The sequence below is a fragment of the Pyrus communis genome, chromosome 15 (genome assembly GCF_041283825.1).
Source record: "Pyrus communis isolate YQ-2024b chromosome 15, ASM4128382v1, whole genome shotgun sequence".
Lineage (NCBI taxonomy): Eukaryota > Viridiplantae > Streptophyta > Magnoliopsida > Rosales > Rosaceae > Pyrus > Pyrus communis.
The window spans coordinates 3105743-3128600 of record NC_142579.1 but is presented as its reverse complement, the minus strand read 5'-3'; the positions used below and the strand labels follow the sequence as shown (position 1 = coordinate 3128600).

Sequence of the window (22858 nt, the reverse complement as noted above, 5' to 3'; positions counted from 1 at the left end):
TCCACTCACAGAATTTTCCCAAGAGCCTCACTCTAACCCAAGAGTTCTTTCACAAGAGATCTTTCACTCTAGCTCTCTTAATTTCTCTCACCCGTACCCATGATAGAGCCAAATGCTCTCACCATCTCTTTGGATGCTTTTCTCTTCATCCGTTCCTTCTCCTTTGGCAAGGCATTTAAATAAAAAACAACCCCTTTTCTTCTCCTCCTTTCTTCCACCCAAAAGCCAAATAATTATGGCTTTGAAAAAGCCACAAAACAAGGAGCAAATTAAGCCACAAAATAAGGAACAAACAAGCCACAAAACAAGGAGCAAATTAAGCCACAAAACAAGGAACCATAATCCTCATCAATATTGTTTTGTTTCCTAGCCTAATTTGGCCACTATCCAACAGGGATAATCCGTTATAATCCCTTCCCACATGATAGGATTGTGAGGGATAAGTTTGTTTTGTTCCAATCCCCTTCTAATCAAGGCATTCTCTCTCACAACAAAGACATAGTCCTAGTGTCATCACCGGTCTAATAGATGTTTTATATCTGAAAAAGTGCATCACCCATTCTAATCATTTGAAGATGAAAAATCATTGACCACTAACCTCAATGTACTTTGACTTTTAAGAGTTACCCATTCCAATCTAACCCTACAGACTAAATGAGCCCATAGATTACAAGAGAGCTTCTAAAACAGCCTTCGCTTGGAGAATCAAAAATGCCATGCAGTGAGAACATCTAAAGGAAACGAGTTGATCCTCAATAAACGCCTCAACAGAATGACATGTCTTCGTTAAAGCATCTGCCACAAAGTTAACTTCATGTAAAACATGATAGAAGCTGATATGATCAAGCATCCCATGTTTGTCAACATAAAACAAGTATCTTTACAAGTTTAGTAAGGTGGGAGTTGCCAGAGGAGAAACCGATTCGAGCCGCGAAGCAGACTCTAGCCTGCAGAGGAAGGAGGAGACCGGCAAGCTTGGATCAATGGCTGCAACATCTTGAGAATAAAAGGCACAAATAGGATCAATTGGTTGTACTTTAGATAGGGATAAGAATTGATTTTCTTCTTTCGCAAATGTTACTTATTTACTTTTTTACAACAGTTCATTCCGGCTGTTATACGGTACAACATTGAACAGAGAGTACAACTTTTCCGGCCTCCTAGTCCGGAACCCTCCCAAACATTGGACACTACACGATGCAGCACGAGCTAACATGGGATACAAACGTAAACCCTCGAAGAACAAAGTTTTTTGGAATCTACTGGAGTTCGGTGAAAAGCGAAAGGTTTATTTTATAATAATTGAACGATGATTACATAACAACTGTAAGTCTGTAAGGCTTAAATAGACATAACTCGACCCTTGGGAAGCTCAAGGGATTCTTAGGGAAAGTAAAAGAAGATTGGACGTTAAACGAAAGTTCGATTTTTTATTACAAACTTAAAAATGAGGTTTTGAAAGTTTAAACGACCTCGGATAGTAAAAATAAATCATACGTCACAGCAAAGCAGCGTGTTTGAACAGGGACATCGCAATTTTTCTGAAAAATATCATGAGCCCAAAACGGAACTCGGACACCAAATCTATAAATTCCCACTGCACCCTTTTGTATCCTTCGTTCCATTTCATCTTCAATCCACTCGGTCATCTATTCTACATCGCTACAATACTATAATGCAATAATACACAACACCGTGCAATACAATGTAGTTGAAAAACAATCTATCTAAAATAGTACAGACTCAATCGGATGAACCAGAGGAGCCCGTTTTCAAGTTTCCATATGTTGCGGTAAATTTAAGTAGTGGCTTCAAGAAATGGATAATCAGTGTAACCAACGACGGGATCAGATACGTAGAATGTCTCTCTTTTGTACTTGTTTAGAGGAGCATTAAGCTCAAATCTCTTTGGCAAATCCGGATTCGCCAAGAAAATACGGCCATACGCAATAAGATCTGCACGGCCCTCAGCCACAGCATTGTTCCCATCTTCCTTCTCATAACCACCAGCAGCAATGAAGGTACCATTAAAAGCCTTTCTCATGGGTACAAGACTGTTGGGGTAATCACTCTTTTCTGCAGCTGTCTTCATCCTCGGCTCAACCATATGGCAATACAGGATCCCATATTTGTTCAATGAATTGGCCAGATAAAGGCCCAATGCTTCCGGATCTGAATCCCCTGATTCCATATAGTTGGCAAATGGAGATAATCTAATTCCAACTTTATCCGCTCCTACACTACAAGAAAAATGGCCTATGGATACAAAATTGAGGACACAATTAATTATTTTGTGGGTAACTAACCAATTTTACACACAAAAAAATTGTATTTGTTTCCTTTGTATAAAGGCACTAATTAATGTGCCCATTCTTCTACAAATTTGGCACAAATATTTTTTCAAGACATCAGTATAAAAATAATGGACTCAAATTATCATTTGTGCCAACATTTTACTTCTAAAGACACAATTATTTATTTTTTATTATTTTTCAAATACTTAAGGCCCGCACATACCCCACTTTCTCTGCATTTCTGTCTCTTTCAGTTAACCCACCCACACCCCACTTTCCTCCTTAACCCACCCACACGCCACACCCCACTTCCCTCTCTCTCCCTTTAACCCCTCCCTCTGTCTCTCTACCCAATTTCTCTCTATCTCAACCAAACAAAATCTATGCATCTCTCTCTACCACTCTCACTTCTCTCAGATCTGAGATTTTCTTTCGTTTTTTTCTTGGAAAAACAATTGTACGTCAGATTTGAGAAACACCAACGCCTCCGCATCTCTCTCTATCTCAATCGATCCGTCTCTCCCTCTCGTTGCATCTCACGCTCAGATCCCAACTGTCTGTCGTTTGAGAAAGAACTTGAAGAAATGCAAGAGAAGCTTCAGGCAACGAGGCTTTAGAAGGAGAAACAGAGAAGCTCCTTAAGAAGGAGGAGATCTTGAAGTTCAAGAAGGAAGAGCTCCAAACAAAGGGCCAAGAGCAAGACAAGCTTCAGATGGAGTTGAAGAAGCTGCAGGACTTCAAACTCGTCGAGTCAGTTAAGTCTGAGATCGGATCTAAGATTCTGAGGAAGCACCATCGTCTTCACTATTCCTCAGATCAATGCCATAAGGAGGTAGTTGTTTTATATTTTTCCTAATTCACAATCAAGTTTTCCTTTTTTATGTTTACTTTTTCAAATTTATCGTAATTTTTTGGGATTCCACAGTATTTGGAGGCAAAGGGGTTTAGATGGTTTAGGGGTTCGTTTTTGACCTTTGATACCTTGTGATCGATCAACTGGAATTTCAAAATTGGATAGTCTGTATTTTTGTTAGCTAGCTGTAGAGTTGTATTTTAAGCTTGGAGGTATTTGAGCTCATCTCAGTTAAATTTATACAATTATGTCCTATAATTTTTTAAGTTTTGAAAACCTGAGAGAAACAGAGTTCATTACCCTGTGGTTTTTCACGTGGGATGTAACCCTACCTCTATACTTCTGCAATTTTAAAACATTATCTTATTATGACTTTAAAGTTTTTGTTAATTAATTCTTTTTAATCAAATAGTATCTGCATTAGTTTCCTTTCCATATTTCTAGTGTTCTAGAATTTTTAGTTTGTGTGTAATGTTTGAATTGATTGTATTAAAATTGGTTGTGATTTTTTCTTTCTTTTGTATTACAGTACAACAAAGACATAATCTAATCTATAAAGTTGTTTGTTTACATTCTTTGATCAAGAGCTGCTAATCAGTTATTAACACAACTTTATATTGTTGGGTATTTAAGGACTTATCATTGCCGTGATCATCAGTACCTATATGGCTATCTAGCTTGTGGCCTTGCTGGTCTCTCTACCGGTATGGCTATCAGCATTGTCGATGATGTTGGTGTTAGGTAATATCTCTCTTTCTCTTGGAAAGGATTGGCCTTGCTCTTGCTAAGGGTGTAGATATCATATCTCTTCAATTGTTTCCTAATTTATTTTTTGCACTTGCTCCTTTGATCAATTATTTAGCTACATATATCAGAGTCATGATATGATGTGCATTTTCAGTATTATTTTAGATAGTATACAATACCAAATAATGTATTGAAATTTGATATTCTGAACTGAATTCGTCAGATTGTAAATCAGCATGAAGCTACAAGTAGCAACATTGTCAGGCACAAGGAGTTTAATCTTCAAACACTTGGAATTGGTGGCTTAGGTGCTGAGTTTGCAGATATATTTCGAAGAGCTTTTGTATCCCATGTTTTCCCTCCTCATGTGACAAATAAGTAAGATAACTGATTCTTCTAGTTGCGCTGATATCTTTTTGGTATAACTTTATACCACACTCCTTTTTGGAAAGACATTGAACCATGTCGAATCATGATTTAACACATCATTTTGATGCTAGTACATTATTTTAACAAAGCTATTTGAGCATGTCTGAATGATTTTGGATATGCAACATATCCTTAGAGATAAGTTAGCTATTATCTGCATTGGTGATTGATGAGATTTCTGTTTTTGTGAACTGTGCTAGATTGTTAATGGCCCTGAAGTTTTGAGCAAGTTGGTGAAACTAAGAAAAATGTTAGGAATCTATTTGCTGATGCTGAGAATGATCAAAGGGCTCACGGTAAGGGAAATATATACATGTCAAGTGCACTTAGGCTGGTTTTTCAATAATTTCTAATCTCATTATGTCCTTAATTCCCCTGGAGACCAGAGTGGTTTGCATGCGATAATCTTTGATGAAATGGATGCTATTTGTAAGGTATAAATATTTCCTAGTCTATGCTTTTTACTAAGATTCTTATTCAACTATGATTTATTTTCAATTCAGAAAAAGTTGTGGGACTCTCAGTTTAAGCAAGAGAATGTGGTTAAGTGAGCTTCATTGCACGAAGAACTTGGGTCCATCGGCTGCAGTGTTGTGGGGGAGGATAGGATTCTGAAGGACTTGGTTGTAAATAACTAAAATACGTGTATATTGTGGGATTTGTTGATTTAAAAGAAAATTCAATTTTTCTACATTAATAATTTTTTTTTTAAATAGAACCTATTGGGCACGATTTGAAAATTGTGCGCGTATGATCATGTCACCTGACAATCTGACATGGTTGTCAGAATTAAGACACAAATAGGCTGTTATTTGTGCTGAACTCTTTGAGCACAAATAGCGATATTGTGTGCTATCAGCAATGGTGACGCCCATAGAGGGCACAGACATAAAGATAGTAGCTGCACTGTTGCTATTGGTCTATGAGCACAATTGTTGGTGCTTTTTGATCTCAAAGGGCACAGATAATTTATTGTGTGCAGTGCTCATTTTTTTTGTAGTGCTATCTCGTTAACAACAGCTTCAACGACTTCCAGAGCAAATCGACAACGATTCTCCATAGATCCACCATATTGGTCTGTTAGGTCATTCACTTCATCTTTCAGAAACTGATCAATAAGGTAGCCATGGGCCCCATGAATTTCCACTCCATCAAAGCCTGTATATCAGACAAACAATTTCAGTGCACCAAATATTATTTGAAATCTAGCATGAACTATTGTCACACATCTAGATCTAGTCAAACTGCAAATTAAATTATGCCTTTAATTGCATTCGGATTCTGGAAGAGATGGTTCGTTTGCTTATGTTGAAAGCAATTTTGGAGTTCTCGCAAATTTTATTTCGTACTTAAGCAAAGACAAATTACCAGCTTCCATAGCATTTCTTGCTGCAAGTCTGAAATCATTGACTATTTGTGGGATTTCATCTGTCCTTAATCGCCTTGGAGGAGTAAATTCAATAATATCAATGCCACTAGATGGTACTTGGGGGCTTAGTGGCTTGTCAGTAGAAGAGATTGGAGCTTGCCCATTCGGCTGAGATCCTGTAAGAAAATATAGATAGAATCACAATCTGAAAGATTTCCATTACAGGAATATCAAGGCAGCGTTCTAATGCTTCAATGGGCTAACTTTTCACTTATGGTCCGAACGCTTTCAACGACACAAAGTGAAGTCATATAAGTGTATGTTAGAAACGCACCGGTATTTGAAACCCTCCCAACATGCCCAATCTGACAGAAGAAGATGCCTCCTTTAGCATGAACAGCGTCAACAATGGGTTTCCATGCTTCAACTTGCCCCTTTCTCCATATACCGGGAGTGTCTGGGTACCTTCTTGTATTAAAGAAACAAAATGTTATCAAACTTTGAAATGAAGCACGTATACAATTAAATGTATGTTTTCCATTTAAAATTTAACATAAAAGAAACTTGAAAAAAGCTAATCTTTGTGAAGTTACCCTTGAGCGGTGTCAGAAATTCCAGTGGCTTCAGCTATGAGAAGACCCCCATTAGATGTTCTCTGAGAGTAATATAAGATGGCATGCGGCTGAGGAACATTTCTGTATGATCTTTGTCTAGTCAATGGTGCTAAGACAACTCTGCAGAAGGCAAGGAAAAAGTATATTATCAGAATGCACCTACTGCATAGCCTATGACAAGTTAGATTGGAAGTATTATCAGATCTTGCTAAACAGCAAGATTTAAGTAATACGACGAAATATCCAGAAAGGAGACATACTTTTCCTAGTTTATTTGGTTTCAATATCTCGGGCTTACAGCGGATTTCAGTAACACCTGTCCTAGTTACAACGTAAATATACAATGAGCGTATTCTGCACGAGCTCCTAGGAATTCGACAATCAAACAATCTTGAACACAAAGAAAGTAATTCATAGCGGTAGAAACTCGCAAACGAAACCCTGGTCATCCAACCAATCAACTAAACGAATTCCTTGCTTTGCAAGTAACGTGAACATGCAAATGTTACATAATAAACCATCCAATGAAGGTTGCTGCTTTTATTTCTGAAAATTCAGGATTCTTGCATAGGCAAAAAAACATTTGACTATCACAAAAACTTCCCAGTAACCTGCAAGTTGCCCAAAAAATAAGCAGTAATTTCATTTTTCTTGTAAGAAAACCGGGATTTTCTGCAACCCTGTTTCCAAATGAACAAAACCCAACAGCCCAAATCTCAACTACTCCAGCAGAATAAGTCAACAAAATCTACGCAGAATGTGGAAGAATATAAATTGTAGAAAAGGTTGAGCCTGTGAGTTAAGTTACCTATGAGAAAGATTGAAGTTTCCAAGTTTGTAAGGAGCAAGGAGAGGGCTTGTGGGACCACCTACTTGAGCTTGATTAGTGGTAACCATTTCAATTCAACTGGGTTCACAGCTCGATCCTTATTTTTTATTTGATTTGATATGCTTTCATATTGGGTATTTATACTGTTCGGGGAGGAGGCAGAGGCAGTGGTAGGCCGGGCGGCTCCTTTTGAAATGTTTGATGACGTTTGTAGTTACGTAATCGTGTTTTTTTTTTTTTGCTTTTTTTTCTTTTCTAATGTAGGAAGTATTGGACTATCTCCAAAGAAAATGTTAAATTTTAGGCATAAAATTTCAATTTAAAAGTTTATGTGGCACTTTAATCTTTTTTTTAAATTTTGTTATCCACCGATGTGTCAAATTTAAATTATTATTTATCACACTAATTTACTTCTAATAATTGTAGTAAGTTTTTTAAAACAGAAAATAATAAAATAATGAGAAAAAGAATTTAGTAATCACTTAAAATAGATTTGAAGTTGTTGTCAGATTTGATAGCTACCACCTTTGTTGTCAATCCATATCATGTCACATAGGAATTGGCATTTCGCTTGAAAAACACTAATACAATCTTTATTAACTGTTATTGCTGATATGGAATTTTTCATATCTCTGATACCACATGAAAGGGTAGCACATTTTTAGCATTTTGATCAAATAATCTATCAAAGCAGAACCGATGGTCCAAAAATATATCCTCAAATTAAGAGGGTTAAAATTTGTGCTCACTTTGCACTTGACAAATCCCAAGATAGCAAAATTTCTTCCAACTGAAGGGAGATGTCAAAAGTGATGTGGAATGCCATGTGGGATAGAAAAACAACACAATTTCTTCCAACCGAAATGTTATTAGTTGACATGGATTGATTGCATTGCCTTTGACTGTCTTTTTTTGGTAGCATAAGGCTTGAGTGTCAAATGCTTTTATTTTTATTTTTTTTAACATACGATATTATCTACACTAATGGGGAGGAGGTGAGCTTATCCTCATAATAGAGTAGCATTAATGCGGTTCAAATTTTTCTTTGGCAAGAATTGAACCTAAGATCTCTCACTTACAAGTAAAGAAGAATATCACTAGACTGTAGTACTAAGTGTCACTTTTAATTTTTTTATTTATTTTTAATGCATGAATACCATTGCCAACCAATAAGATGGAAAAAAAAAATATTTTTAATCGTTAATGCAGTGCCACTTAATACAAGGATCTAGTGGTATTTCTTTTCATTTGTAAGTGAAAGGTCTTAAGTTTGATTATTGCCAAAGGCGAAGTTGAATCATATTATTGCTAGTCCATTATGAGGCTTAAGCCCACTTCCCCACCTCCTTAGTGTAGATAATATTGTTTGTTCAAAAAAAAAAAAAAAATACAGCCATGTAGCCCAATGTATTAAGAGTGTTGATAAAGTTACCTCATTGTCTTATCTCCTACTCATTTTTTAATATATATTAAAAAAATGGATGTTAATCTAATCTCTTGTAAAATGACATATAAGGACCAAGCAAAAATTAAAAAAAGAAAAGAAAATAGGACTCTCTTCTTTGTTCACCATCTTTCTGCAACTACCTAAATCCCTTCAAATAATTTTTTTTTTCTTTTTTGTCCCCCTATCTTAATTATATATAATAGTTGTTCAAAACACTTTATTAATATAATAATTATTTAAAATTTTGAACAATGAAATGTGAGACCAGAAGAAGGAATTGGGCTTGGAGAGATGGAATTGGGTTGTCCTAAATCTGAAAATGGGGCATGAGGATGAAATTTTGAGAATGTTGCATGAGGCTTGGTCGTGAGAATTGGAAGGGGAGGAAAGGGGGTTGCGTTGGGGGTCTGGATAGAAGGAAGGAATGATAGTTGCAATCAGCTGGAGAACTGGTAAGTGACCGAATTATGGGATTCTTGCCATAATTAAAATCTGGAAACGGAGGCTTTGGAATTCGCGGTGGGTGGAGTCTCACCTGGACAACGCTCTAATATTTATTTTTCTGAAAAATTTAAAAATAACTTAGATATATACATTAGAGGTTATTTTAAGAATAATAGTGGACAAAAAAATAGCATTTTAATTTTTTAACTTTTTTGGTGGATAAAATTATAATGTGGGTGGAAAAATAAGACTTAAGGTGGGTCTTGCAATACTCTATATTAATAAAGTAAATATTTAACATATTCATTGTAAAGAAAAAGAATTTAACATCTCTATTTGATTGGCCACGTCAACCATAATTTTGACAATAATTATATTACACATTCATTGAAGATGCTGATATCAAATCATCATGCAGTGCGCTAGTAGAGAATAGATGGCTGCCAATGTGGACGGCACCAACGACCAACGACCAACGACCATTTGACAATAATTTGGATACATTACTTTTATCCAAATAATTGCTTCCATGCTTTTTGGTTCAATTATTTTCTTTTTCCGTTTCATCCTTTCATTTGATTCATCATGCTCAATGGGATCCTCGTTTATTACCAAGGGCCAGCATTACTTTTGGTAGGATTTTCATTTGAAACTCGCTTAACCTTGTTACTCTTTTTCAATTATTCCAATTAACGAGGTGGATGATGTTTTATTGCATGATAGAAACAATAATACTTATGTACTTTTGTGCAGTTTCGATCCTCGCAGATTCACTTCCTCCTAAACCCAAAACCACTTAGACTTTCTTAACTTTTGGAATCTACTACATATGTTACCTTCCATTTTTTTTTTCCATAAAAACATGTTCCCACTCGCCTGGAGGGATATTTTTTGTCAATCCACTTTCTAAAGCTCACTGCAATCAATTTGCACAAATTCAAAATGCATTTTTTTTAGCAGCATTGGAGTCAGGTCATGAAGAGGCGGGTTTGATTTTGACAAGGGTTGTTGAAGAATTGAAGTGAAAAATGATTGCTGGCATCTACATTTGTAGTTTGGTGGATGGTGGCTGCATGTATTTTTTTTGGGTTTTTTGTTCTTTATTACTTAGACTTACTAAAAATTCAAATTATTTATTGTTTTGTTGTAAGCATAATTTACTGAACAATTATGGAGACCAGAAAGAGAGAGAAGGTGCAACATAGAGAGAGAAGAGAGAGATGTGTAATTGTGAGATGGAGAGAAGGTTCTATTCCACCCAATTGTGCCTTTATTTAGAGTAGTAGGGAAGGTTAATTCCTTACCCTTTTAGGATTACAACTCTAATAGGATATTAACTACTAAGGGAATATTCAAAGATATCCCTAGATACACTATGATTTATACACAATCACATTCCTAATCTAATAAGATTGCAAGACTTCACCTTGAGTGTGTAAATACTCAACTAAATGGCGCATCGGGTCTTCAACGATGAAGTAAGTGCAGTTGATGAAATCGTCGGTACAATGAGCGAATGCGAGTCTCAGATCAACGGAAGAATGCATAAAAAGTAAAACTCACAAAACCTCACTATGGTAAAACCCAAGGTGAGAGAAAAACCCATAGACTAAAGAGAAAAGTGAGAAGTTGCATTAAGTTAAAACTATACGTCTTCTGGATGCAAGTAGAAGAGCTCATAAGGGTATGATCAGCCCAAGATGGGTGCCTTGTCAAAACCTAGTTAGGTAGCAAAAAACCAGTAGGAAAAATGCTCCTAATCATAGGAAAAAAAATGTACATTAAGATCAAGTGAGTATACTTCTGAATACTCCCCCTGAGTTTGATAGAACTTCCAAATGAGAACTACAAGCATTGCATATGAATAGTTAGGCAGACCAATTCCTCGAACAAGCTTCTGGAAGGTTGACTTCAGTAGTGACATCGTGTAAAGGTCGGCAAGGTTGTCTGGGATTGGCTTGCGTGACTTCAATCACCCGATGCTTTGCTGATGTAGATGTAGATGCAATATGCCTTGGCATTGACTTTGTTGATGTATCATGCCTTGGTCGGATTGATACATATGGCATAGTCTTCATGGATCGTCATCGGGACTCAACGATGGATCAAAACAGCAAGTACTTCGAATATGCTCAACAAGAACTCCTAACCATGTCTTACGTGTGGCATAGTGAAGTGAGGTAGATGATGCTTTATTGCAGTGACGGAAAACAATTATGCTTATGCACCTTTGTGCAGTTTCAATCCTTGTAGATTCGCTTCCTCCTAAACCCAAAACCACTTAGACTTTCTTAACTTTTGTAATCTACTACATATGTTACCTTCCATCTTTTTGCGTAAAAACATGCTGCCACTCATATGGAGGGGTATTTTTCGTCAATCCACTTCCTAGAGCTCACTACAATTAATTTGCACAAAGGCAATATGCATTTTTCACCAGCGTTGGAGTCAAGTCATGAAGAGACGAGTTTGATTTTGACAAGGGTTGTTGAAGAATTGAAGTAAAAAATGACTGCTGGCATCTACATTTGTAGTTTGGTGGATGGTGGCTGCATGTTTTTTTTTGGATTTTTGGTTCTTTATTACTTAGACTTACTAAAAATTCAAATTATTTATTGTTTAACATCGTAGTATGTGTTTTGTGTTGGGTTTGTTGTGGTGACTGTATAGGGCAATTGCTAAAGACAAATCTTAGTCTATTAGGTCCTTATGCATAATCACTGTTCTAAAAATTCACGCCTAGCATAGCGTTGTCTAGACGCTAGGCGGCTGACCACCATCTCAATTTATTAAAATAGGGCGCCTAGACCTGCTTACGTGCCCGCCCAGACCCACCGATGCACCTACCTAGGTCGCAACTCTCATTTGGACAGAAAATAGATAGAATTCATTTTGCATTTTATTTGTTTGAATATATTATAAAAGACTTGTTAGATACTTAGATGGATATACATTATATGCGTGTTCCTCATGTTTTCATTATGTTCTAATACTTTATAATCTATGTCATTTTATTTTACAATTTATGTATTTCAGTGAAATTATCTATATTTTAAGTATAAATAAACACTTATTTATACGATGTATAATAAATTTTAGTCATATTCACCTAGGCGATAGACCACAGCCGTTGCTCGACTAGCGCTAAACCCCAACCCACCATTCGACTAGTGTCTAACGTCTTTTAGAACCTTGTGCACAAAACTTCATGACCCTTTTATTTAGTTTCGTAGCTTCACTTTGGGGAGAAATTTTTCATTGTGACAAAAACACAAGTGGTACACCACGTATTTTAACAGAAGTGGTGGGAAATTTTTTTTTTTTTTTGAAGTTATAACTTTTTAGCACACATATCCTACTATTTGTATAGTGACACGTGGTGTACCATCCCCTGTACCGGTCACTGAAAAATCTCTCCACCCTGGGAGGTTAAAGTGAAAGCATGCTTTAAATAACCAAAAAGAGATTTATGCAATTTCAACATTGATTGTAATAGAGGAGCAGTTAGCATCATATTAATATTGGAGTAGAGAGACTTGTAACAGAGAAACCTCAACCAAATATCTTACAAAGTAATGTGGTGGATGTGGATGTGCGAGAACATGAAGCATATAAAAGCCTGACGAAACTGATGATGTACGTAGATTACGCGCAGAATGTAGAAGTTGTCAACAAGAAAGATGTACAGAATGAAATTGAAGTAGAAGAACCAGAGAGCCTGATGGGTACAACTTGGAAGAACTTAGAAGCCTATATGGGAACTCATCTAGTGATGAAGAACTGGATTCAATGAGAAGGAATAGGAGGAAGAAGAAACAACCCAAGTTTAAACATCATAGAAACACTACAAAAAATATGGGCACTGCGCACAATAAATTATATGTGCCCTTTGAGGTCAAAGAGCACCAAGACATGTGCCCATAGTCCAATAGCAACAGTGCAGCTACTAAGTTTGTATCTGTGCCCTCCATAGACCAATAGCAACAGTGCAGCTACTAAGTTTGTATCTGTGCCCTCTATGGGCATCACCATTGCTAAAAGGGCACAATACACTGTTTGGTGCTCAAAGAGGCAGGCACAAATGGACCATTATTTGTGCCTGTTTTATCAGAAGACCTTTTCCAGCCATATTGACACTTATATTATAATTGTGCCAACAAGAATTAAATATTAAAAAAAAAATCAAAATTGAAAAAACTGAAACTGAATTGAGGTAATATATATATTTTTTTTTTAAATTTTCATAAAATGTAGAAAGCCTACAACACATTCTCAATCTCAAAAACATATATTGTAATGTTACATATTTCATCTCTAATGCAAAAAGAACTTGAAAGCAGACATTTTTGGACAAATGCATCTTCCCCAGCAAGCCTTGCACCTCATCAGAAGCCAAAACAAATATAGTCAACTTCAAAACAAAATAAGTCCAAAATTACACCTAAAAAGGAGTTGGTTAAAATCAATACGTAAAAGTTCCAGATCTGCCATATCAAAGATTCACCTCCTTTTCCAACTTGGTGGATGGTGCAATCATCCTCCTGAAATCCAAATGAAAGTGAAAATGAAATAAAAAAAATAAAAAAAGAAAGGACCTATTTCCAGTCATGTTCAAGGACCAAAACTTTCAATCGGCATTAAGAACTCAATAGCAGTGATGCATTGCTACTTTGTTATACCAAATTACAGTGAACAAAATATGCAACTAAATTAAGCAGCAAAACCATCATTACCAGCAAACAAGATGTACAAAACAATAAAAGTTTGGACAATCATTGTTATGACATAAATTTCTAAGAAAGATAGAAACTACTAAGAACCTTATAGGCTCTACAACGCACAAGCTAATAAATAAGTATTTTCAAATCTAATTTTTAGCTTTAGTGAAGTCTTCCATGTTTCCATACGGAAAGATAAGATTCATGGAGTTGTTTAGTTTCTTAAGACTGCACGTTTCCTCACTGTTCAGTCTCTCCTAAGAGCAACCTAAACACTTAACTACAACTAAAAACTTGCAACAAAGCCCTCAAGTGGGTACTTGTAGGCTGTACCAATGTAATATATAGTCCATCCCTCTAAAATCCTTCCCCACTATTAGTTGTGTATAAACAGTTAAGAAGCTACAACATAACAATAGCATATGTTCATTTCTAACAATAAAATCATCCAGTAAGAAACGTACTCCTTATTAGACATCGTAGTGTTTTAGGGAGTGAAAACTCAAATCCGATCTTCACCTTTTATTATCAACATAATGTGATCATCAAGAAGTTAAATGAAGATAACAAATTAAATTTATGTTCATTTGCTAATAATGAAACAAGTAACAAACATACTTCATAAGTGACGTTTATTTGCCCCAATTGTCAAAACCACAGCTCTCCTCCAAGGCATCAAACAAGAAACCTCTTTTCCTTGAAAGTGAAAACAGTTAGGAATAAAAAGGAAAAATTGACGGGCATGGTAACAATACAAGAAATCAATACAATGCAATGAGACAAATCCGACAAAATTCACACCGAATGCCACATGAATTTTAGTTATGGAGATTTTGAGAATGACTGAAAATTCATCATAATGAAAATCTGCTTATCAATGAGAGTGCACAACATTGTAACATTAGATTCAGAAAATGGTTTTAATTGGTTTTGATAGGAAGCATTGTAAGTTAATCCCAAACATTTAATTCATGCTTCCAAAATTAACAAATTCTACAATTGCAAGAGAAACCCTACTTAAATATCTTAAATGCCAAAACCAAAAACTGCCCTTATCTGCTGAAAGATAAGGGCAATCAACCACAGTTACATTCTCGTATCTGCATTACCAAACACATAAAAACAGGGCAATCAACTCTCCATCCAAGAAAACAATACAACATTGTTATGACATTATCTTTCCATTTGCTCCACAGACGAACTAATCTGGATGATATATGCAGCATTTGGACCTCTCATTGCCAAAGTCATGACTAGTATTAAAAAATTAAAACCATCAATCTAATTCATTAAATTTGATCAACAAACAGAACACACAAATGTAGACCTACAAAAATTGATAGAACAAGAGAGACAGGGAGGTACATGAAAATTGTGTACGATAGGAGCGAGTCTCCAAGTGAGTAAAATGTGACATGCATACAGAAAATAAACAATAATAAATAACTCATATCTGAAAATATATAAACTCAAGCCGCAAAAAGAACACTAATTCAGATCTGGTGCGGCTTGAAAAGACCCAGATCTGGTACACATACAATCTCTTCTAACCAATTCCTCCATACAATTGTACCTACTTAAATTCCAGGCAAAAAGTTCAGATTTTCATATATAAAATCACCACCCTTCAAATAATTCACATAAAAACACACAAAAACAAGCCAAGCTCTTAGAAATCGAAAGAAGGCTACGTTTAGGGTTAGGGCTTCTCGGGTTCTTACCTAAATCCAAGAATTTGAACCACTTTCTTACAGTTCAGGTTGAATTCAATCTCCCAAACAAAACCACTAACCAAATCTTCAACATGCCAAGTTAAAACCGAATTAGTCCTGAATCTCAAGAATTTTTCATATCTAAAAGTTAAAATTGAAGAAACCCACTTACATAGATAGGAAGCTCACTATGAGAGGATCAGTTTTCTCTATTGGGTCGAGATCTAGTTTTGGCCGAAACTTGGCCGGCGAGTCCGGCTTGGTCGTTTTAGAGAGAACAAAGAGGGAAGAGCCAGAACTAAAAATAAGGAAATATGAAAGAGATAAATATGAAGGATGTGTGTGGGTTAAGGGGAGAGGGAGAGAGAGAGAGAGAGAGAGAGAGAGAGAGAGAGTCGGATGGATGTGGGTGGGTTGAGGGGAGCATGATCTACGAAGGGTGTGGTTAGGGGAAGAGAGAGATAGAGTTGGATGGATGAGGGTGGTCTAAGGGGGAGTGATAGTGGGGATAATTACGAAGGGTGTCAGTGGGTTAAGGGGGGAGAGAGAGAGTTGGATAGAAATGGGTGAGTTAAGCGGAAAAGAGAGTGTTGGATGGATGTGGGCCACAAGTTTTTTTGAAAAAAAATAATAAAGAACAAAGAATTGTGTCTTTAGAAGTAAACTATGGGCACAAATAATATATTAGAGCCATTTTTTTCAATAAAGCTGTCAGATAATGTATTTGTGCCTATTTTCTTTTACAATAGGCACAATCAATGGTGCCCTCTATGAAATGGGAACTGTTTCAGTCGTTTGATGGTCAAACAGGCACAAAATTCTCAATTGTGTCCTTTATTTTGTACCCATAGCTCATTTTTCTTGTAGTGAAAAGAAACTGATGTCAGTACCATATTAGAGTTTTATTTGGGGATGTCTTTTCTTGTTAGACTAAACATATAAACCAAAATCATGTAACATGAATCACAGCCATCCAAACACAAACTGTAGTTCATAACTATTGAACAGAGTAGAAATCTTACCTGCAGATGCACCAGAAGAAGAAGCCATAGTCAATCTCGACAGCAAAACTAGTAAACCTTCTCCTCTTTCCAGATTCAAAATGCTCAAACTAATAATAGGTCTTAGTCCGAGACAGAGCGTAATATCTGTGAGAGCATAGGCCACTATATATATAGAACATAATCCTAGCCAAAACCATTAAGGATTTTCCTATTAAAATCCATACAGAAAACTGAAATTGTTTACAATAGGTGAATCAGTTCCTCGTTCTATTTGAATCCTCGAACAACATGGATTAATAATCCATACTCATTAAGACTTTCTATCAAACTTGAGACGAATCACCAATTCTCCAGACTCATGCTCATATTCTTACATTCCCAAGTTCCAAGGAATTCAAAGAAGCTGTGAATAGACACTTTTATAATATGCAGGTCTTACAAGTTAACCACAAATGGTTGGTACAATGTTAAGGCTCAAATTAATTCATGCCCTTGGCAAGTGATGCTTCTAATGACCAATCTTACAGACATTCTCCTTTATATGTAAAAACATTTGTTCCAAATCACACTTATGGAAAAGATGAAAACTATACAAGTGTGACCAGTACTGGGTTGGCTGAGAGATATGAGGATGATATGAAGATCAATCCTTTTCTTTTTTTTTTAATTTTTTTTTTTTTTTTTGAATAAAGGACGGCATATATATATATGAAATCAATCCTAAAATGGATGTTAAGACAATGAAAGCTACAATGAGGGATTATCCATTCTAATCCCTCTCCAAATGATATGATTGTGAGGGATGAGTTTGTTTCATCCAATCTCCTTTGAATTTTAAGAGTTACCTAGAGACGAAACGAGGCCATATATTACAAAGACAAATATTCTAAAATGGCCTTCGCTCAGAGATGAAAAAATGCCATGCAGTGAGAACATCTAAGGGAAACGAGTTGATCCTCAATAAACGCCTCAATAGAATGACGTATCTTTGTTAAAGCATCTGCCACAAAATTAGCTTAATCTAAAACATGATAGAAGCTGATATGATCAAGCATCCCATGTTTGCAAACATAATAGAAGGATCTTTCCAAGTTTAGGAAGGTGGGATCAATGGGTTTGAGCTGCAACTGCTCCAAATATCTCAGGCAAACGGTCAGCTGACAAAATGCGGTCAATGGCTTCAATATCTTGAGAATAAAAGGCACAACTAGGATCAATTGCTTGTACTTTATGTAGGGATAAGAATTGAGTTTCCTCTTTCACAAATGTTACTTATTCATTCCGGCCATTATACGGTCAACATTGAACAGAGTATAACTTTTCCGGCCTCTAAGTCCGGAACCCTCCCAAACATTGGACACTACAATACTAGCTAATGCAATCAGATATAACAGTGCAATACAATATAGTTGAAAATAATCCATCTAAGATAGTACAGACTCAATCGGATGAATCAACGGAGCCCTAGTGTTCAAGCTTCCATCCTTGCGGTAAACTTAAGTGTTGGCTTCAAGAAATGGATAATCAGTGTAACCGATGACGGGATCAGGTATGTAGAATGTCTCTCTGTTGTACTTGTTTAGAGGAGTATTAAGTTCAAATCTCTTTGGCAAATCCGGATTCGCCAAGAAAATACGGCCATAAGCAATAAGATCTGCACGGCCCTCGGCCACAGCACTGTTTCCATCTTCCCTGTCATAACCGCCAGCAGCAATGAAGGTACCATGGAAAGACTTTCTCATGGGAAGAAGATTCTGGTGTGTTTCATCTTTTTCTCCCATTGTCTTCATCCTCGGCTCAACCATGTGGCAGTACACGATTCCATATTTGTTCAAGGCATTGGCCATGTAGAGGCCTAATTCTTTTGGATTTGAATCCCCTGAGTCCATATAGTCAGCAAATGGAGATAATCTAATTCCAACTTTATCTGCTCCTATTTCGTTAGCGACAGCTTCAACAACTTCCAGAGGAAGGCGGCAACGATTCTCTAGAGATCCACCATATTGGTCTGTTCGATCATTCACATGATCTTTCAGAAACTGATCGAGAAGGTAGCCATGCGCCCCATGAATTTCAACTCCATCGAAGCCTATATAGCAGATTAACAATTTCAACATACTGACGGTATTAGAACCTTAAGCATTGTTGCTGAATTACCAAACAAATAATGGTTAGTTAATATGTAGTTCAATAACGAGATGTGAGGGGGCTTGCAGCTCCACGGCAGTGAGCTTTTTACCCACACCAACCCCCCTCACCCCCTCCCATCTCCCATCACCCACATCGCCAGAGTTTGAAGAATCCCCCTCCCATCTCTAACTACACCTCTCTGATCAAACACAATTTATTTTGCATAAGCTTTGAAGCAAATTGAGTTGTTGTAAATTTTGTTTCATTTAACGTAAAGACAAATTACCAGCTTCAATAGAATTCCTTGCAGCAAGTCTAAAATCATTGACAATTTCTGGAATTTCATCTGTCCTTAATCGTCTTGGAGGCGTGAATTCAGAAGCATCAATGCCATTTAATCGTATCGGCTTGTCAGTAGAAGATATTGGAGCTTGCCCATTTGGTTGATAACCTGTAAGCAAGGAGAGAAAGAATTACAAGCTGAAGTCTAACGACAGTAACAAACATCCACAGTAGCACTCTTTTAAGTGGGAATCCTTTGTTACAAATTACTATAAAATCGCTTGGTCTGATGAACCACACATGCTATATACTAGTTCTGAATTCTGAGTTATGTTAACGTCAAACTTCTTCCCATCCAATAATAATAATAATAACAATGCTTCCCAAACAGCAAGGTCATAAAAGTGGTGTCTTCTTATGGGTTATGTTAAAAACACCAACTCGGAACTTAATAAGTCCAAGTTTTATCGTCATTTGAGCAACAAAGTTGTCAATTATAATCACTCGCTCGTTCTGATGCATACACCATTATGTTATACATCGAACTTCTTAATCGGTCTAATTATTCACTCATGTTAACAAAGTATTTTATGGTAAAAGTGAGGTCATAAAGGAGTAAGTCAGAAACACACCGCTATTAGAAACCCTCCCAACATGCCAAATCTGACAGAAGAAGACGCCACCTTTAGCATGAACAGCATCAACAATGGGTTTCCAGGCTTCAACTTGCTCCTTTGTCCATATGCCAGGTGTGTGCGGGTACCTTCGTATATTAAAGAAACAAAAATTTCATCAAACTTTGAAACGAAAGAAGCACCCTCAAATGTTTGTTAGTCTATAAATCTACTGTTGTTGAAATTACCCTTGAGCTGTGTCGGAAACTCCAGTGGCTTCGGCTATGAGAAGACCCCCGTTCGACGCTCTCTGAGAGTAATAGAAGATAGCATGTGGTTGAGGAACATTGTTGTATGATCTCTGTCTGGTCAATGGTGCTAAAACAATTCTGGAAAGGAAAAAAGAAATTGTAAATTATAAATACAGAGTGATCAAGACGGAATGTGGCTGAGGAAAATTATCGAATGATCTGTATCTAGTCATCAACGGTTAAAATACAATTCTAAAGAGGAAAAACATATAATAAACCATAAATACAACCTTCAGACTTTGTAGGAAGCTTTAGTTTGCTAGGGCTCCCTTGATAACAAATTCGCTTACAGTTTTCTTGTTTTAGTTAAGAAGGAGAAACAAGGGAGGGAGAAGGAATTTGGGACGAAAATGTGTGAAATAAAAACTCTAATTGTAGACTATCTGAATTTGCTTTATGTTCTTCATTTTCGGTATCATTCCATGCACATTATATTAAAATAACGCGACAGAGAAATTGAAAAAAGTAAACAAATAGTAACAATGTATGAAAGTTTTAAGTACCTATGAGAAAGATTGAAGTTTCCCAATTTGTAGGGAGTGAGGAGAGGAATCGTGGGAGGTTGAGCAGCAGAAGACATCTCAGAATTCGAGTCGGTCGTCCGCCACCTGATCTTGCACTTGGCCTTGTATACTGGATTCTGGGATGAAGGAAGGAAGAAAGGAATGAATGAATGAATACAGGACCCCGTTGGGTCTTTATACGTTCGTTAGGAGCTTAAAAGTCCGCCCTGCAGCTTTCCTCCAGAAAAGTCAGAGATGGCTGGGTCCCACATCTCCCCTCCCTTTTATGGAATGGAAGGCTGAAAGCTGTGGTGGTGGTTGCGGCGGCGGACGTCGGTGGGTGGATGATGGATCTCTCCAATGCATTAATTAGACTGATTAGGGAAAGAGAGGTAGGAAGGTTTGATGAGGTCTGTAATTACGTTTACGTGGGTTGAAAATTCACCAGTTTGATGAGGTCAGTAATTACGTTTAACTGGGTTGAAAATTCTCCAGTTTGATGAGGTCTGTAATTACGTTTAAGTGGGTTGAAACTTGGGGCGGTATTTGACCCCTAGATCAGTTTTAGGTTAATTTTAGGTCATGGGTTGGAAGGAAATGTTTTTTTTTTGGGGGGGGGGGGGGGGGAGGAGGGGAATTATAGGTTTTAGCCCATGGTTAGAGTGGGTCTTAAGGCCATCTCCAACCAGATGGATTAAAACATAATCCCGTCTAGAGTTATAACTTTGTAAAAAAATTAATTTTAAATTAACAGTGTCAAATCATATTCATATATTATCTCCAACCAAATAAGTTAAACATAGCCTCATCAATTTCCGATGGATAGCTAGGCTAAAATTCTAGGAAGCTCACCATTTGGCTAAAGGGGCATTAATTAGGTTGGCCAAATGTAGCCCCCTCTTAGCCTTTTTTTGGGGCCCAACTTCTCTACTGCACTATTTGAGTCAAATTCAACAGCTATGTTTGAAAACATCTAATGGAAGTTTAATTAAATTAACCAATAAATTTAATATATAAACTTAAAACTAAATAATTATTGAGAGGGTTATGTTTAGCCACTTTGGTAACAGTATATAAGTATGGCCAGATATTGTTCAATCATTTCCGTTGGAGATGGCCTAAGGTCAGAATTTTGAGGAGATGTGAGACTAAATGCATGTTAGTTACAAAATTATATTAGTTTAGATCGCTTGAAACATTTGACAATTTAATAAAGAAAAACCAACTTAAAATCCATGAACCATTAGAAAACTCATTTTCCTTTTTTGTTTTATTCACTTGTCAAATATTTAAGCTTTTGGATACAAACTAATGTAATCTTATGTTTGGTCCTCACAAATCTTCAAAATGAAGACCTTAGTTGATCAATGAAGAATTTATGACAAATTAAATAGTCTAAAAATAGGCTCCAATTAGGGATGGGTTCAGTTCGAATCGATTCGGTTTTTTGCCAAAATCAAAACCAAATCGAAATTTTGGTTCGATTCAGTTTATTTTTTTTCGGTTTGATTTTTTTCAGTTTTGGTTTTTTGCGGTTTGGTTTTGGTCCAATTCGGTTTTTTCTGTGATTTTTTTTAAATCTTCTTTTTTTTGTCAAAAATATAAAGAAGATTATATTTTTTTTTTCTTTTTCCGATGAACTGAGAAATCAAAGAAGGAGCTTGAATTAAAACTGGGGCAACTCGCAATGATGGCTGCATCAAACAAATCATCAATATCTGCAATACAAATAGAAACCTTTGTAAATCATAAAGTCCTTAATGCTGAATCATCCTTTAAGAACCAAAACTTGAAAACCTTAAATCTGCAATACGAACCAAAACAACAACCCATAAATTTACACCAAAATTTCAGTCTCCCTCTCTGGAATTTACCCTAAAAAAAACCCATAAATCGACAAAATAAATAAGAGAGACTGGAGATCTTAACCTGGAGTGAGAAGATTGAGAAACGGAGAGAGAAGAATGAAGAAGAATAGAGAAATTGGAGGCAGAGACATGGAGCCATGAAGGGAGTTTGGAGGCACAGGGGACGAGAGAGAGAGAGAAGAGGGGAATGAAAAATCTAAGGACAAGGATTGTCTGCCCTTCCACTTCCGGTGTCCTCCCGTGCCCTCCTGTTTTGTGTGGTCACGGTTAAGCCATGTCAACATTTTATATTTTTTTTTTATAGAGATAATGAGACAAAAATGAATAGTAATATAAAATGTTGACGTGGTTTAACCGTGACCACACAAACATGAGGGTAAGAGAGGGCACCGGAAGTAGGAGGGCAGACAATCCTTGTCCAAAATCTAAAAGGTGTGGCTGCTACTACTAGTGGCTAGGGTTTTGTTGATTTTTAATTCCACAAAAGGCAATAGATTTCAATATTTATAAATAGTATAGTAATACAATCATAACAAAACAAAACATGTTGCCAAGTTGGTTTTAATGAAACTTTTCAAGCGGGAGTGCATGGGTTTGAACCTTTATGCCTTCAGGATTTGAGAGAATTTTGATAATTTTTATGATTTTTATAATTAAAATATTATAAAAAATAATTAAATATAGATATTA

At 36.4% G+C, this 22858-nt stretch overlaps 3 protein-coding genes and 1 long non-coding RNA gene across 9 annotated transcripts; 1 reads left to right on the top strand and 3 right to left on the bottom strand.

The window, feature by feature from the left end:
* Nucleotides 1-1351: 1351 nt before the first annotated feature.
* On the bottom strand, nucleotides 1352-7268 carry LOC137727723 (putative 12-oxophytodienoate reductase 11). The gene is made up of 6 exons (XM_088686158.1): nucleotides 7115-7268; nucleotides 6286-6426; nucleotides 6027-6157; nucleotides 5692-5868; nucleotides 5329-5481; nucleotides 1352-2238 (listed from the first exon to the last, which is right to left on the bottom strand). Exons 1-6 carry the CDS (start codon nucleotides 7201-7203, stop codon nucleotides 1799-1801), a joined length of 1131 nt encoding a protein of 376 aa, XP_088542284.1. The 5' UTR covers nucleotides 7204-7268; the 3' UTR covers nucleotides 1352-1798.
* Nucleotides 2598-5014, top strand: LOC137711716 (vesicle-fusing ATPase-like). 5 transcript variants are annotated; one of them, XR_015956902.1, is made up of 4 exons: nucleotides 2598-3126; nucleotides 3806-3888; nucleotides 4118-4272; nucleotides 4524-4757. XR_015956902.1 is itself a non-coding variant. In XM_088686160.1 (3 exons), exons 1-3 carry the CDS (start codon nucleotides 3007-3009, stop codon nucleotides 4546-4548), a joined length of 300 nt encoding a protein of 99 aa, XP_088542286.1. In that variant the 5' UTR covers nucleotides 2604-3006; the 3' UTR covers nucleotides 4549-4757. The 5 variants fall into 5 exon arrangements, 1 of the variants encoding a protein (XP_088542286.1); XR_015956901.1 differs by having other exon boundaries at nucleotides 3781-3888; XR_011065091.2 differs by lacking the exon at nucleotides 3806-3888 and adding an exon at nucleotides 4827-5014 and having other exon boundaries at nucleotides 2604-3126; nucleotides 4524-4619.
* Nucleotides 7269-13302: 6034 nt separating the features above from the next.
* On the bottom strand, nucleotides 13303-15898 carry LOC137738282 (uncharacterized). Of its 2 annotated transcripts, none has more exons than XR_015956428.1 (4): nucleotides 15629-15898; nucleotides 15466-15541; nucleotides 14363-14844; nucleotides 13303-13567 (listed from the first exon to the last, which is right to left on the bottom strand). It is a non-coding gene; the product is annotated as an uncharacterized LOC137738282 (long non-coding RNA). The 2 variants fall into 2 exon arrangements; XR_015956429.1 differs by having other exon boundaries at nucleotides 15646-15860.
* Nucleotides 15899-17668: 1770 nt separating this feature from the next.
* Nucleotides 17669-20720, bottom strand: LOC137742032 (putative 12-oxophytodienoate reductase 11). Its single transcript, XM_088686715.1, has 5 exons — nucleotides 20301-20720; nucleotides 19735-19875; nucleotides 19505-19635; nucleotides 18877-19041; nucleotides 17669-18549 (listed from the first exon to the last, which is right to left on the bottom strand). The coding sequence occupies exons 1-5, from the start codon at nucleotides 20375-20377 to the stop codon at nucleotides 17957-17959; spliced, it is 1107 nt and encodes a 368-aa protein (XP_088542841.1). The 5' UTR covers nucleotides 20378-20720; the 3' UTR covers nucleotides 17669-17956.
* Nucleotides 20721-22858: the final 2138 nt, after the last annotated feature.

Coding starts and splice junctions, on each gene's coding strand:
- LOC137711716 (XM_088686160.1), top strand. CDS start 3,007: ATGGAGTTGAAGAAGCTGCAGGACTTCAAACTCGTCGAGTCAGTTAAG. Junction 3,127..4,117: donor CAGATCAATGCCATAAGGAG/GTAGTTGTTTTA, acceptor TGAATTCGTCAG/ATTGTAAATCAGCATGAAGC. Junction 4,273..4,523: donor CCTCCTCATGTGACAAATAA/GTAAGATAACTG, acceptor GAACTGTGCTAG/ATTGTTAATGGCCCTGAAGT.
- LOC137727723 (XM_088686158.1), bottom strand. CDS start 7,203: ATGGTTACCACTAATCAAGCTCAAGTAGGTGGTCCCACAAGCCCTCTC. Junction 6,427..7,114: donor AACTTCAATCTTTCTCATAG/GTAACTTAACTC, acceptor TGCCTTCTGCAG/AGTTGTCTTAGCACCATTGA. Junction 6,158..6,285: donor ATTTCTGACACCGCTCAAGG/GTAACTTCACAA, acceptor TAATACAAGAAG/GTACCCAGACACTCCCGGTA.
- LOC137742032 (XM_088686715.1), bottom strand. CDS start 20,377: ATGTCTTCTGCTGCTCAACCTCCCACGATTCCTCTCCTCACTCCCTAC. Junction 19,636..19,734: donor GTTTCCGACACAGCTCAAGG/GTAATTTCAACA, acceptor TAATATACGAAG/GTACCCGCACACACCTGGCA. Junction 18,550..18,876: donor AAGGAATTCTATTGAAGCTG/GTAATTTGTCTT, acceptor TCTGCTATATAG/GCTTCGATGGAGTTGAAATT.